This window comes from Physella acuta, unplaced genomic scaffold (assembly GCF_028476545.2).
Source record: "Physella acuta isolate Inbredline_101_S28 unplaced genomic scaffold, ASM2847654v3 ptg000258l, whole genome shotgun sequence".
Taxonomy (NCBI): domain Eukaryota; kingdom Metazoa; phylum Mollusca; class Gastropoda; family Physidae; genus Physella; species Physella acuta.
This window is the reverse complement of record NW_026731777.1, coordinates 105262-121816: the sequence shown is the minus strand read 5'-3', so window position 1 is coordinate 121816 and position 16555 is coordinate 105262. Positions and strand designations below refer to the sequence as shown.

The window sequence follows — 16555 nt, the reverse complement described above, 5'->3', positions numbered from 1 at the left end:
AAACTTTAGCGTTAATATTGAGAGTCACTAGATCCAAACTTTAACGTCAATATTGATAGTCGCTAGATCCAAACTTTAGTGTCAATATTGAGAGTCGCTAGATCTTAACTTTAGCGTGAATATTGAGAGTCGCTAGATCCAAACTTTATCGTCAATATTGAGAGTCGCTAGATCCAAACTTTAGCGTCAATATTGATAGTCGCTAGATCCTAACTTTAGCGTCAATATTGAGAGTCGCTAGATCCTAACTTTAGCGTCAATATTGAGAGTCGCTAGATCCTAACTTTAGCGTGAATATTAAGAGTCGCTAGATCCAAACTTTAGCGTCAATATTGAGAGTCGCTAGATCCTAACTTTAGCGTCAATATTGAGAGTCGCTAGATCCTAACTTTAGCGTCAATATTGAGAGTCGCTAGATCCTAACTTTAGCGTCAATATTGAGAGTCGCTAGATCCTAACTTTAGCGTGAATATTAAGAGTCGCTAGATCCTAACTTTATCGTCAATATTGAGAGTCGCTAGATCCAAACTTTAGCGTCAATATTGAGAGTCGCTAGATCCTAACTTTAGCGTCAATATTGAGAGTCGCTAGATCCATACTTTAGCGTCAATATTGAGAGTCGCTAGATCCAAACTTTAGCGACAATATTGAGGGTCGCTAGATCCAAACTTTAGCGACAATATTGAGAGTCGCTAGATCCAAACTTTAGCGACAATATTGAGAGTCGCTAGATCGAAACTTTAGCGTCAATATTGAGAGTCGCTAGATCCAAACTTTAGCGTCAATATTGAGAGTCATTACATCCAAAGTTCAAACAAACAAAAATGAAAAAGAAAACGAGTTGCTTTAAAACTTTATTTACGTTTATATTTACAACAAAAATTGTGACATTTTTTTCTCCACTCCCAATCAAACAATCAACAACTCTTTCTCTGATAAAAATAACGAGATAATTAATTAAAAGCTTAATAAAGCTCTACAATAATGTCAAGAAATATTTTTAGAACAGACATCCAACAGGCGCCATGTTTGTTTACATTCTAGAAAAGACAGACATTCAACAGGCGCCATGTTTGTTTACATTCTAGAAAAGACAGACATCCAACAGACGCCATGTTTGTTTACATTCTAGAAAAGACAGACATTCAACAGGCGCCATGTTTGTTTACATTCTATACAAGAGAAGACAACTACAAGTTAAAGTCCCAGTACACCCCACTATAATTTAATCCACCAGAGTTAGCTCCACTGTGGGGATGGTCAGACAACCTGTCACACCCCAGTCTGTAGACCAGAGCCCCACTGCTACCTGGACAGGTGGACGTTTTGTACGTGTACCTGGTCCGTCTACCCACCACCTCCTGCCTGTGTACCCAGTGACCTACAGAGACCTGCTTAGAACAGCCATGAGGATGTGACACTATAATGGTCAGCTTGTCCACATCTCTACGACTCGCGTATTTGTCATTTACTTTACCCCATAGACCATCAAACCGCCTCACCATCTCATCCAGTTTACCACCTACATCTACGTCATGTGTCACACACCACAACTCACACCAGTCTCCCTCAGTGCCTGACCATTCCACCTCCCACCCATAAATGTTGACCACTGGACTTTTATCATCATCAAACCACAACCTACAGCTGGACTGTCTCGCCTCACTTGAATCATAAACAACATGATTGGCTGTCAACACACCAACCTCCCACCACACTTTGCTGGGTGTGTCCGAGTGGTCATATTCAGGACATGGACAAGTTATGCCATCCTCTCCCTCTGTGTACTTGTACACCCACCCCACCCTTCCAGTCCCTGTATGCAGTGAGTTCTGTCCCCTGGTGTTGTAGCAAGGATATGGATCTTTAGTGCCTGGTACAAACTCTGGTCTGTCTGGACTGGTCAACTTAACGGCTATCCTGACAGTTAGGTCAGCCAGGGCTTTTGTGAGGGCATACACATCGTTGTCATGGTAACCAGAAGGAAAATGTTCAAGACTTAACTGATTTACAGGTATAAATTTGTTATGGCCAGGATTTTTCTCGCACTTTTTCACGTGTGTGTGTAGATCTACCTCACCTTGACCTTCAAGACATTCTTGTACTTCATGTGTACCTGTACAGGTAAACAAAACAATTTTATTACTGTAAACATTTCATTAGCTGTTAAACTTTGACAAACATAAAACAAGAAAACTATCTACAACCTCCAACTGTCACAACCATCTCAACCATCACCATCTTAAGATACTCATCCAGTAAACATTTCAAACTACAGAATGTTCCAACATAAGGACTTCATCAGCACAAAACATAGTAAGCATGCAGGTAGATACCTTTTTAAAGTCTTTCCCAATAGACATTACCTGTAAAATATGTTGAGATGTCCTCTCCACTGGCCATACTGTTGTGGTCATCTAGACTATCCTCTCCACTGGCCATACTGTTGTGGTCATCTAGACTATCCAAGTTGATTCCTGTAAAATAATCCACAACACAAAGATTTGACACATTGTCTACATCAGCACTAAACCATGGCTGTACACTTGATTAAGTAAAAAGATAATTAACAAACTTACCTGTAACTTGATGTGACAGATCTCTACTGGCCTTTACTGTAGTCTTATGGTCATCTGTGGCAACTGTTTGATTGAAATAACCTTGACCTTCACATCACATTCAGCAGCTGTCAGTCACTCTGTATAGTTAAAAAAAATTGACTTTTTAAATGTGAGCGGGTGAATGGATTATTTATTTTGTATTAATATATTTGTTGCGAATCTGCGAGTGCATGGTGGTCCTATGGGGATCAGACACGGAGTCCCCTTCCGGCTGAAGCGGACAGTATAAATTGATCGCTCGGCTGAATTTTCTCCCTTTTTGACCCACGGCGAGATGTAGGTCGGGTCAGGTTTCTGCGTGGCGCACCGCGCGCGTGGAGGTATTTGTTTTTTTATACTTTATCTTTATGTGATTTGTATGAATGCGACTGCCGATGTGTTCTCGTTTTATTTCTTTCTCGTCTAAAACGAGATAGTGAGCATCGGCATGTCTGGTATGCACGTGGTGTGTTATTTTGAAAGATTTAAAATGTATTTTTGATGTTTTCTAAACCCTTGGCGTGTGTTTTCGTACCACGTGGTTTAGGTCAGTGTGTTTAGGAATGTTCCCTAAACTTGTGCGAATGCGTGTGTGCATTTACTTTTTACTTTATTATGATGTTGTTATTGTGGGTTCCCCACGATGACTAGGATTGGCTTAGTCAATAGTCGGTTGTTTTAGACAGTAATTAGATTACTATATTTTAGTGGCCTCGAGTTTTAGGTTGTTTAGAATTAATGTGTGTGCTGTTTCGTGCAACGTCATGTTGAGTATCGCTTGCTTTGTGTCTGCCTTCATTGGGGCCTTAGCGGAGTGTGTTAACTTAATGTTATCAATATAGATGTTGTTTAGGTAGGCCAATGGCTTCGGGCTTCCTTGTGTAGGAAAGATTGGTTCTACAATGAATTTGTTTACACGTTATTTTTAAGTTGCTAGTTCTTGGTTAGACAGTGGTTAGTTGTGTTTTTGAGAATTGCTTTTAGAATTGTAAGAGTAAGGATTAGTTTTACTCGAGGCTTTAGCTAGATAGTAGTAGTAGGTAGCATTTTAAACATGTATATATTGATGTATATATTTCCATGCATTTTTTCTTATGTTTTCCTTTTCTTTTTCTCTCCCCCCCCCCTTCCAGTGAGGTTGCTTGGGCAACTTGGCTGGGTGTTTTGTTATATATGAATTGTTTTGTTTGGTGTAAAAAGATTGTTTTGTACGTAAGGTTGTCTACGTAATGTATCGTACGTAGTAGTTGTACGTAGTGTTTTGTTTGGTGTGGACTTTTGGATGTCGAGAATGGATGAAGGGAGGTTTCTGTGGGTCAGGGCCTGGACCATCCTAGACATCATAAGGCACCTGTTTGGTATAGGGTAAAGGAGGGCGTTAAGAGCCGTGTGGTATTAAGCCCCAATCAACACCCCACCCCCACAAAACCCCCAATAACACTGCTAATCTACTTCTGAGGTAACAACCACTGCTGTTCTTTGATAATAGAGAAGCAGAGGATTCATTTTATGTAATTTATGACCCACTTGGTCCAATAGGGAGAGGATGAGACAGGATTTAATCCCACTGCTCTTTCCCTAAAATTTGTCATCTCCATAAAACCATTTTGTGAACTTTTTTTCCAAATAGACATAACTTGGGAAACTTTACTTTGTAATAAACCAAATGAGTTTTTCAAGCCCATTCTTTGTTCCTGTATTAGAGCATTGGTTGTTGTACATTTTAACACTATTTTTATAGCTATGGCTAGAATAGTTTTATTTTGGTGAATTTTTTTTGCACAGTGATTATTGGTGCCAAAACAAAATGGCCGACATTTGTCCCATTTTACCATGCTATAAAGTTTTTATCATTATCAGAGTAAAACTTGACTGATCATCACCATAATGATTTTATTTGTTAGATAATAACTAAATCTACATGAATACATTAATTTTGTCCACTAGCTGGCCTGTTTAGAATAGTTATAACAGATACTGTTATGTGGCTCTTGAAACCCTACGTGCAAGTTTCTCATTTATTAGACCACTGAATATGACACTGGTATAGGAATAGTTAACACAAAATGTATTAATTGTTAAACAGACTTGTGTCTAAATGATAGAAATACTATTCTAACCTGCTAAACAGTAAAAATTCAGTCATCTGATGTTAGCAAGGTAATTTTTAAAATGGTACAGGTACTTATTACCCCTAAGGGGCAATACAGCCGACTCAGCCCCCACCTGTTTCTAACCAACCATAAAACTTCTAATCTCTTTGTAGGTAACAGGAATAAATGTTCTTAGGTCTCAGCCAATCTGGGGTGGTATGTTATGTAATTTATGACCCTCATGGTCCAGCAGGGAAGTAAACAGACACATTAATACCACTGCTCCCCCCTTACAATTTCTTACACCCCATGATACCCAGCCCCCACCAGTTTCTGGCCCACTATAAAACTTCATCTCTTTGTAGGTAACATGGATTACAGTTACAGATCTCAGACAATCTGGGGTGGCATGTTATGTAATATATGACCTTCATGGTCTAGCAGGGTGGAGACCAAAGAGGAATCAGTACCACTGCTCTCCCCTCACAATTTCTCACCTCCATGATAGCCAGACCCCACCTGTATCTAACCCACCATAAAACTTCATCTCTTTGTTGGTAACATGGACTAAGTTCTTAGATCTCAGCCAACCAGAGATAGCATCTCCTTATGTAATTTATGGCCCTCAGGGTCCAGCAAGGAGAAAAAAGGGGAAACCAGTACCACTGCTCTCCCCTCACAATTTCTCACCCCCATGATACCCAGCCCTCACCTGTATCTAACCCACCATAAAACTTATCTCTTTGTAGGTAACATGGACTTAGTTCTTAGATCTCAGCCAACCAGAGATAGCATCTCCTTATGTAATTTATGGCCCTCAGGGTCCAGCAAGGAGAACAAAGGGGAAACCAGTACCACTGCTCTCCCCTCAACATTTCTCACCTCCATGTCATATTATGTAATGTATAGCACACATGGCTTATCAGAGGAAAGTATTAAGGCAGATTAGTTAGTACCAACCCTTTTTACATACAAGAATGTTAACTCTGGACAGCTACACACTAGTATACTAGCTACACACTAGGCACACTAATGTGCCTACTGTAAACTACTAGACTGTAGGCCCTATGTACACCTGCAATTGTATCAATTGTAGACTGGGTCCATTGGGGCCTAGTGATGGCTAGTATCAGTTAAAGTGTGTGTACACAGCAATAACTATTTTGGGGTTAGAAATTAATTATTTTTATTGCAGAGTTAGTCTAAACTAGGAGATAATACTTATTGCCCCATTGCCCGGCTCCTTTCACCCCAAATGCTGATTTTGGGGGTATGACAATAAATGTTCAATTAAACCCATTTAAAGTATATTTAATAGACTTTGTTATTATTTTTATATTGTGTAAGATATGTTAGAATAATTTTGCCACATTTTCAATTCTAAAAAATTCTTAGATTAGTAGAAATCTTTAAAAATGTACAGGTGCTAAAAAGTGTGGCTCTTAACGCCCACCTTTACCCTATATTGTTTTCTACGTAATGTCTTTTGTGTGTACTGAAGCTATGAGGTGAGGGCGAAGGCGTTCCTCTTTCCATGAAGTATACATTTGTTTTGTTTCGTTGAGTTCTGTTTGTTTTGTATGTCTTGAGTGTTTTGTTTTGTCAAGATCTAGATTTTAGTTTTTTTATAATAACTTTTGGTTCCATATTTTGCTAAATAAATTTTATATTATTGTTAAAGCTTTTTTTGTTTTTAATTTAGACTAAGGTTAGGTTATTAACCAGTCTGGGTTTATCCGGACTTGCACTGACCGGACAGTTAGTTAGATAAGCCTAGAAGGGTAGATATTAGGTATCCCCCCCCCCCTAGCAGGGCTTACAAATTGGTAGCACGAGTGGGGTCAGTGCTTTAGTCTAGTTAAATTTTTGTTTTTCTGTTAGGGCTAGTGTAGCTTAGTTAAATTTTTTTCTTGATAGGCCCTTTTTGGAACCATATGTGTTTAGTTTATGTTTAGTGTAGGAATTGTTTGTTGTTTAAACACCCAGTCAGGTTTGCGGAGAGACGTGCCTCGGCGAGCCTTCAGTGTGCGTGGCTGGACAAGGCACGGTGTGTGGCGCTGGACCTGGCGTGTCTAGACTGGTGGTCTAGACTGGACAACACACACGGGCGTGGCGCGGATCTGGTGTGTACGGCAGACCGGTGAACAACGAGAGGCCTATGACGTCAACCCCTTGACCCACAAAGAGGGCTACTGGAAACCCGCCCCACAGGTGTGTCGTGTCGGGCACACGATCATTGGAGGCGGGTAACAGCACGAGAGCCAGTGGGGCAAGGCGGTTGCGTCACCACCTGGCCCAGCTAAGCGGACGCTCCCTACCTATGACGTCAATTCCTGAACCCACAAAGAGGGCTACTGGACACCCGCCCCACAGGTGTGTCGAAGCGGAGGCACGATCGTTGGGGGCGGGTAACAGTCGGAGAGCCAGTGGTGAAAGGCGGTGGCGTCGTATCTGAACCAATTTTACCGGTGGTCTGACGCTGAGGCCAGAACTAGAACACGGTGTGTTGTGTAGTGGACGGGATGGACAGGCAACGTGTGCCATTAGTAGCGGGCGGGTCTAGGCTGACCCTTGCCCTTCCAGATGAACGACCGACATGACTAGTACTCAGTGAAGGGACCACTATCTTGGTGCCTTGAGTTTTTTGGAAGCACAGAGACGCAAGATTAATGTTATTGTACATTGTTTCTTTTTTTGCTTTCAAGCTTATAGGCTTGATGTAAGAGATGGGTGCATGTTTTATTTTAAGATGGTTATATGCATTTTGTCTTACAGGGTCGTAAGATTTTAAAAAGGGGTGAATGTGAGCGGGTGAATGGATTATTTATTTTGTATTAATATATTTGTTGCGAATCTGCGAGTGCATGGTGGTCCTATGGGGATCAGACACGGAGTCCCCTTCCGGCTGAAGCGGACAGTATAAATTGATCGCTCGGCTGAATTTTCTCCCTTTTTGACCCACGGCGAGATGTAGGTCGGGTCAGGTTTCTGCGTGGCGCACCGCGCGCGTGGAGGTATTTGTTTTTTTATACTTTATCTTTATGTGATTTGTATGAATGCGACTGCCGATGTGTTCTCGTTTTATTTCTTTCTCGTCTAAAACGAGATAGTGAGCATCGGCATGTCTGGTATGCACGTGGTGTGTTATTTTGAAAGATTTAAAATGTATTTTTGATGTTTTCTAAACCCTTGGCGTGTGTTTTCGTACCACGTGGTTTAGGTCAGTGTGTTTAGGAATGTTCCCTAAACTTGTGCGAATGCGTGTGTGCATTTACTTTTTACTTTATTATGATGTTGTTATTGTGGGTTCCCCACGATGACTAGGATTGGCTTAGTCAATAGTCGGTTGTTTTAGACAGTAATTAGATTACTATATTTTAGTGGCCTCGAGTTTTAGGTTGTTTAGAATTAATGTGTGTGCTGTTTCGTGCAACGTCATGTTGAGTATCGCTTGCTTTGTGTCTGCCTTCATTGGGGCCTTAGCGGAGTGTGTTAACTTAATGTTATCAATATAGATGTTGTTTAGGTAGGCCAATGGCTTCGGGCTTCCTTGTGTAGGAAAGATTGGTTCTACAATGAATTTGTTTACACGTTATTTTTAAGTTGCTAGTTCTTGGTTAGACAGTGGTTAGTTGTGTTTTTGAGAATTGCTTTTAGAATTGTAAGAGTAAGGATTAGTTTTACTCGAGGCTTTAGCTAGATAGTAGTAGTAGGTAGCATTTTAAACATGTATATATTGATGTATATATTTCCATGCATTTTTTCTTATGTTTTCCTTTTCTTTTTCTCTCCCCCCCCCCCTTCCAGTGAGGTTGCTTGGGCAACTTGGCTGGGTGTTTTGTTATATATGAATTGTTTTGTTTGGTGTAAAAAGATTGTTTTGTACGTAAGGTTGTCTACGTAATGTATCGTACGTAGTAGTTGTACGTAGTGTTTTGTTTGGTGTGGACTTTTGGATGTCGAGAATGGATGAAGGGAGGTTTCTGTGGGTCAGGGCCTGGACCATCCTAGACATCATAAGGCACCTGTTTGGTATATATTGTTTTCTACGTAATGTCTTTTGTGCGTACTGAAGCTATGAGGTGAGGGCGAAGGCGTTCCTCTTTCCATGAAGTATACATTTGTTTTGTTTTGTTTCGTTGAGTTCTGCTTGTATTGTATGTCTTGAGTGTTTTGTTTTGTTCAGATCTAGATTCTGTTTTTTTATAATAATTTTTGGTTCCATATTTTATTATTTTGTTAAATAAATTTTATATTAAATTGTTAAAAGTTTTGTTGTTTTTAATTTAGACTAAGGTTAGGTTATTAACCAGTTTGGGTTTATCCGGGCTTGCACTGACCGGACAGTAGTTAGTTAGATAAGCCTAGAAGGGTAGATTTTAGGTATCCCCCCCCCCCCCCCTTGCAGGGCTTACATAAAGAAAGAAGTTTATATGGTAGTTTGACTAGTCATCAACCAGTGTTTCTTTACAAACTACATAACAATAGCCACTGGTCAATGATTTGGCAGACAGAATTCAGCATGAGGGTCAGATTTAGAAGATTATGGTTAAATACATTCTTAGACCAACATGTAAGATAGATTGACTGACCTTTGAACTCCCCACTTGACATCAGACAGCACACACCACTATGGAAGATTTTATTACTGATATATAAACTTGAATTTAAGTTTTATTTAATGGAACTCTAATCAAAATAAAGTGTTTTTTATTTATGTACATTTTGCACATCTTACAAATGGCGGGAAAATATATCAATTACTTTATCGATATGTTATCGACTTCGAATCCTCGGGAATCGTTTAGACTAAATACCGATACATTTTGTATTGTCGTCTTTTGTTAAAAAAATAATAATTTTCCATTTGTGAAAATAGAAATAGTAATTATATTAACCAAAGTACCGATTATCAAACCTAGCGATGCAAGGTTAATTAATTGTAATTTCAGCAATCATTGGAGGTGATCCATTGACTTACTGGAAATTTAATACAGAGAAATTATTTGCTTGAATGAAACTACTTAAAATATCGTGGCTAAACTCTTAAACGATAATTTAAATGTGAATAATTACCGATAAAATTATATAATGAACAAAGCTTTTAATAACTACCTAATAAAGTTCAACTAGTCCAAATTTCAACAATGCTACACCAGTTGTGTAAGGAAGTCTACTTTTTCTTCTTCGTTCTTAATGTTTAGTATTGGAATGGATCGAGCCTTATCTGCTAGAGGGTTTGAACTTTTTTCGAATGTTTCAACCATGAGCTTTTTTGCCGACTCGACCGCGCCTCAAACACAATTTAGGATACGTGTCAACTGGTTATACGCCATTGGGGCCATTGACTCCGATTTCAACCTGCTTTTCTTTTTGGATTTGCTTCCATAGCCTGTCCAACCAAGAACAAACTACAAGGCAGCAGTTGTTTGATTTTGGAGTTGTCTCTACTAGAAGAGAGACTTTTCGGTTTAGCAATCATTAGCTTTACCGACTCGACCACGCCGTCCCATGTGTAAGGAAATTATATGTGACGTCAACAAGAATTAACCTGAGTTATATACCAGAGACGGTTTTTTTTACTGTAGGCTCTAGACGTGGACAAATCTAGACATGGACACATGTAGACATTGACACCTGTAGACATGGACAGCTGTAGACATGGACACCTGTAGACATGGACACCTGAAGACATGGACACCTGTAGACATGGACACCTCTAGACATGGACACCTGTAGACATGGACACCTGTAGACATGGACACCTGTAGACATGGACACCTGTAGACATGGACACCTGTAGACATGGACACCTGTAGACATGGACACCTGTAGACATGGACACCTGTAGACATGGACACCTGTAGACATGGACACCTGTAGACATGGACACCTGTAGACATGGACACCTGTAGACATGGACACCTGTAGACATGGACACCTGTAGACATGGACACCTATAGACACGGACACCTGTAAACATGGACACCTATAGACACGGACACCTATAGACATGGACACCTGTAGACATTGACACCTATAGACACAGACACCTGTAAACATGGAGCCCTATAGACATGGACACCTGTAGACATGGACACCTATAGACACGGACACCTGTAGACATGGGCACCTATAGACACGGACACCTATAGACATGGAAACCTGTAGACATTCACACATATAGACATGGACACCTATAGACACGGACACCTGTAGACATGGAAACCTGTAGACATTCACACATATAGACATGGACACCTATAGACACGGACACCTGTAAACATGGAGACCTATAGACACGGACACCTATAGACATGGAGCACTATAGACACGGACACCTGTAGACATGGACAGCTGTAGACATGGACACCTGTAGACATGGACACCTGTAGACATGGACACCTCTAGACATGGACACCTGTAGACATGGACACCTGTAGACATAGACACATGTAGACATGGACACCTGTAGACATGGACACCTGTAGACATGGACACCTGTAGACACGGACACCTGTAAACATGGACACCTATAGACACGGACACCTATAGACATGGACACCTGTAGACATTGACACCTATAGACACAGACACCTATAGACATGGAGCCCTATAGACACGGACACCTGTAGACATGGACACCTATAGACACGGACACCTGTAGACATGGGCACCTATAGACACGGACACCTATAGACATGGAAACCTGTAGACATTCACACATATAGACATGGACACCTGTAGACATGGACACCTATCAACATGGACACCTGTGGACATGGACAGCTGTAGACATGGACACCTGTAGACATGGACACCTGTAGACATGGACAGCTGTAGACATGGACACCTGTAGACATGGACACCTGTAGACATGGACACCTGTAGACATGGACACCTGTAGACATGGACACCTGTAGACATGGACACCTGTAGACATGGACACCTGTAGACATGGACACCTGTAGACATGGACACCTATAGACATGGACACCTGTAGACATGGACACCTGTAGACATGGACACCTGTAGACATGGACACCTGTAGACATGGACACCTATAGACACGGACACCTGTAGACATGGACACCTATAGACACGGACACCTATAGACATGGACACCTGTAGACATTGACACCTATAGACACGAAAACCTATAGACATGGACACCTATAGACATGGACACCTGTGGACATGGACACCTTTAGACATGGACACCTGTAGACATGGACACCTGTAGACATGGACACCTGTAGACATGGACACCTTTAGACATGGACATCTGTAGACATGGACACCTGTAGACATGGACACCTGTAGACATGGACACCTGTAGAAATGGACACCTTTAGACATGGACATCTGTAGACATGGACACCTGTAGACATGGACACCTGTAGACATGGACACCTGTAGAAATGGACACCTATAGACAAGTCTACCTATAGACATGGACACCTGTAGACATTGACACCTATAGACACAGACACCTATAGACATGGAGCCCTATAGACACGGACACCTGTAGACATGGACACCTATAGAAACGGACACCTGTAGACATGGGCACCTATAGACACGGACACCTATAGACATGGAAACCTGTAGACATTCACACATATAGACATGGACACCTATAGACATGGACACCTGTAGACATGGACAGCTGTAGACATGGACACCTGTAGACATGGACACCTGTAGACATGGACACCTGTAGACATGGACACCTGTAGACATGGACACCTGTAGACATAGACACCTGTAGACATGGACACCTGTAGACATGGACACCTGTAGACATGGACACCTGTAGACATGGACACCTGTAGACATGGACACCTGTAGACATGGACACCTATAGACACGGACACCTGTAGACATGGACACCTATAGACACGGACACCTATAGACATGGACACCTGTAGACATTGACACCTGTGGACATGGACACCTTTAGACATGGACACCTGTAGACATGGACACCTGTAGACATGGACACCTGTAGACATGGACACCTTTAGACATGGACATCTGTAGACATGGACACCTGTAGACATGGACACCTGTAGACATGGACACCTGTAGAAATGGACACCTTTAGACATGGACATCTGTAGACATGGACACCTGTAGACATGGACACCTGTAGACATGGACACCTGTAGACATGGACACCTATAGACAAGTCTACCTATAGACATGGACACCTGTAGACATTGACACCTATAGACACAGACACCTATAGACATGGAGCCCTATAGACACGGACACCTGTAGACATGGACACCTATAGAAACGGACACCTGTAGACATGGGCACCTATAGACACGGACACCTATAGACATGGAAACCTGTAGACATTCACACATATAGACATGGACACCTATAGACATGGACACCTGTAGACATGGACAGCTGTAGACATGGACACCTGTAGACATGGACACCTGTAGACATGGACACCTGTAGACATGGACACCTGTAGACATGGACACCTGTAGACATAGACACCTGTAGACATGGACACCTGTAGACATGGACACCTGTAGACATGGACACCTGTAGACATGGACACCTGTAGACATGGACACCTGTAGACATGGACACCTATAGACACGGACACCTGTAGACATGGACACCTATAGACACGGACACCTATAGACATGGACACCTGTAGACATTGACACCTATAGACACGAACACCTATAGACATGGAGCCCTATAGACACGGACACCTGTAGACATGGACACCTATAGACACGGACACCTGTAGACATGGGCACCTATAGACACGGACACCTATAGACATGGAAACCTGTAGACATTCACACATATAGACATGGACACCTGTAGACATGGACACCTATAGACATGGACACCTGTGGACATGGACACCTATAGACATGGACACCTGTAGACATGGACACCTGTAGACATGGACACCTGTAGACATGGACACCTTTAGACATGGGCACCTATAGACACGGACACCTATAGACATGGACACCTGTAGACATGGACACCTGTAGAAATGGACACCTTTAGACATGGACATCTGTAGACATGGACACCTGTAGACATGGACACCTGTAGACATGGACACCTGTAGAAATGGACACCTATAGACATGGACACCTGTAGACATGGACACCTGTAGACATGGACACCTGTAGACATGGACACCTGTAGACATGGACACCTGTAGACATGGACACCTGTAGACATGGACACCTGTAGACATGGACACCTGTAGACATAGACATCTGTAGACATTGACACCTATAGACACGGACACCTGTAGACATGGACACCTATAGACACGGACACGTATAGACATGGACACCTTGTAGACATTCACACATATAGACATGGACACCTGTAGACATGGACACCTGTAGACATGGACACCTGTAGACATGGACACCTGTAGACATGGACACCTGTAGACATGGACACCTGTAGACATGGACACCTGTAGACATGGACACCTGTAGACATAGACATCTGTAGACATTGACACCTATAGACACGGACACCTGTAGACATGGACACCTATAGACACGGACACGTATAGACATGGACACCTTGTAGACATTCACACATATAGACATGGACACCTGTAGACATGGACACCTGTATACATGGACACCTGTATACATGGACACCTCTAGACATGGACACATGTAGACATAGAAACCTTTAGACATTGACACATGTAGACATAGACACCTGTAGACATGGAAACATGTAGACATGGACACCTGCAGACATGAACACCTGTAGACATGGACACCTGTATACATAGACACCGGTAGACATTGACACATGTAGACATAGACACCTGTAGACATGGAAACATGTAGACATGAACACCTGCAGACATGAACACCTGTAGACACGGACACCTTTAGACATGATCAATTGTAAACATGGACACCTGCAGACATGAACACCTGTAGATATGGAGACATGTTGACATAGACACCTGTAGAAACACATCTACACAGACACAGTGTACTCGGACACCCGTTCTTCATTGTTTTATTAAACATTTTCTGTTATCGAGGAAGATTAACCATAAACAACTTTAAAACATTATGGGATATCTGTCCATATTTATTGACATCTGCAGACGTTACTTCTCAATGTTCGCCCATATTTGGACGTCTGCTGACGTTTAACAAACAACAGTTGTTTATTGGAGATCACGTGAACATATTAGATCTCTGTACTGAAGGATTTGAGCAGCTTTTTATTTAGTTTATTGGCAGTTTTTAAGTGTAAACATATGCATCTTACGTGTCATTTTACATATGACGTAGACCATAAACACATATTCGACGTAATTGCAGCTTAAGTACGTCGTATGTTATTTCATCACGATCTGGACTTTGACATTTGAAATAACTTACGTTTACGACATTAGTAAATAATAAATATTTTATGGAAAGTCAAACACGTCAAAGGTGTAATTAATCTTGTTTGGTGCGTCTAGAGATTTCACACTTATAAATAATCTCAAGTTATTATCTTGTTAATTTTGAAGCATTTTTATTTTGTATACTCTTAAATATATAATGATGTTTTTAAACGACATACAGCCGCGCTTTTCATTCAATGTATATTACCTTTTTAGCGCAATTTCCTTACTGGAATTGCGATTATTAATTCGTTATTTCTGGATGGATGAATGAATGGATGTGTGTCCGCAGCTTTACCGCAGCTTTAAGTCGTATCTCCTCCTCAACGAAGCAATATCGAGGACTAGTTCCAAAAGCAAATATGTTAAGCAAGTTTCGAGGATGATTGTGGGCCAAAACAATTCCCGGAATTCCTTCCTGGATTTCCCGGAAAAGCCAAAAAACCTCGAAATTTCTGGATGTATGGATGTGTGTCCGCAGCTTAAAGTCGTATCTCCTCCTCAACGAAGCAATATCGAGGACTAGTTTCAAAAGCAAATATGTTAAGCAAGTTCCAAGGATGACTGTGGGCTAAAAAAATACCCGGAATTCACTCCTGGATTTCCCGGAAAAGCCAAAAAACCTCGAAAAAATGCAGTTTTGGCCCATATCTCGGAAACCAGACCATAATTCTGCCATAATTTAGAACAATATTGCCGAAGAAAGTTTTCAAAAATGTCCTTTCGTTCGGTCACAATTTTTTTTAAAAAATTACATAAACACCTATAAACCGATCGTTCTCCTAGCTTGAACGCATCCCAGCATTATACGTCTTTGTGATCACTATCTATTTTTAGATAACATAAGGAAATTGCGCTTAAATTGTCACTAGACTTTTTATTAACTTTTTTATTGTTTAAATACGTAAATTAAATGGTTAATATTCCGAATACTTACGTGAGTAAATATCAATACGTGTTTACTTGCTTCAGCAAATGTATTTTTGATGTTTTCTAAACCCTTGGCGTGTGTTTTCGTACCACGTGGTTTAGGTCAGTGTGTTTAGGAATGTTCCCTAAACTTGTGCGAATGCGTGTGTGCATTTACTTTTTACTTTATTATGATGTTGTTATTGTGGGTTCCCCACGATGACTAGGATTGGCTTAGTCAATAGTCGGTTGTTTTAGACAGTAATTAGATTACTATATTTTAGTGGCCTCGAGTTTTAGGTTGTTTAGAATTAATGTGTGTGCTGTTTCGTGCAACGTCATGTTGAGTATCGCTTGCTTTGTGTCTGCCTTCATTGGGGCCTTAGCGGAGTGTGTTAACTTAATGTTATCAATATAGATGTTGTTTAGGTAGGCCAATGGCTTCGGGCTTCCTTGTGTAGGAAAGATTGGTTCTACAATGAATTTGTTTACACGTTATTTTTAAGTTGCTAGTTCTTGGTTAGACA

The 16555-nt window shown here is 41.2% G+C and overlaps 1 protein-coding gene across 2 annotated transcripts; it reads right to left on the bottom strand.

Moving 5' to 3' along the window:
• Window positions 1–843: 843 nt before the first annotated feature.
• Window positions 844–16093, bottom strand: LOC131938838 (uncharacterized). 2 transcript variants are annotated; one of them, XM_059297060.1, is made up of 5 exons: window positions 16057–16093; window positions 9286–9323; window positions 2580–2698; window positions 2367–2477; window positions 844–2116 (listed from the first exon to the last, which is right to left on the bottom strand). In XM_059297060.1, exons 4-5 carry the CDS (start codon window positions 2440–2442, stop codon window positions 1191–1193), a joined length of 1002 nt encoding a protein of 333 aa, XP_059153043.1. In that variant the 5' UTR covers window positions 2443–2477; window positions 2580–2698; window positions 9286–9323; window positions 16057–16093; the 3' UTR covers window positions 844–1190. The 2 variants fall into 2 exon arrangements, with proteins under 2 accessions (XP_059153043.1, XP_059153044.1); XM_059297061.1 differs by lacking the exon at window positions 16057–16093 and having other exon boundaries at window positions 9265–9290.
• Window positions 16094–16555: the final 462 nt, after the last annotated feature.

What these genes read in the sequence shown, in the direction of transcription:
- LOC131938838 (XM_059297060.1), bottom strand. Translation starts at nt 2,442, where the DNA reads ATGGCCAGTGGAGAGGATAGTCTAGATGACCACAACAGTATGGCCAGT. An exon ending in CATCTCAACATATTTTACAG is followed by an intron (nt 2,117 to 2,366) that starts GTAATGTCTATT and finishes TTACCTGTACAG; the next exon opens with GTACACATGAAGTACAAGAA.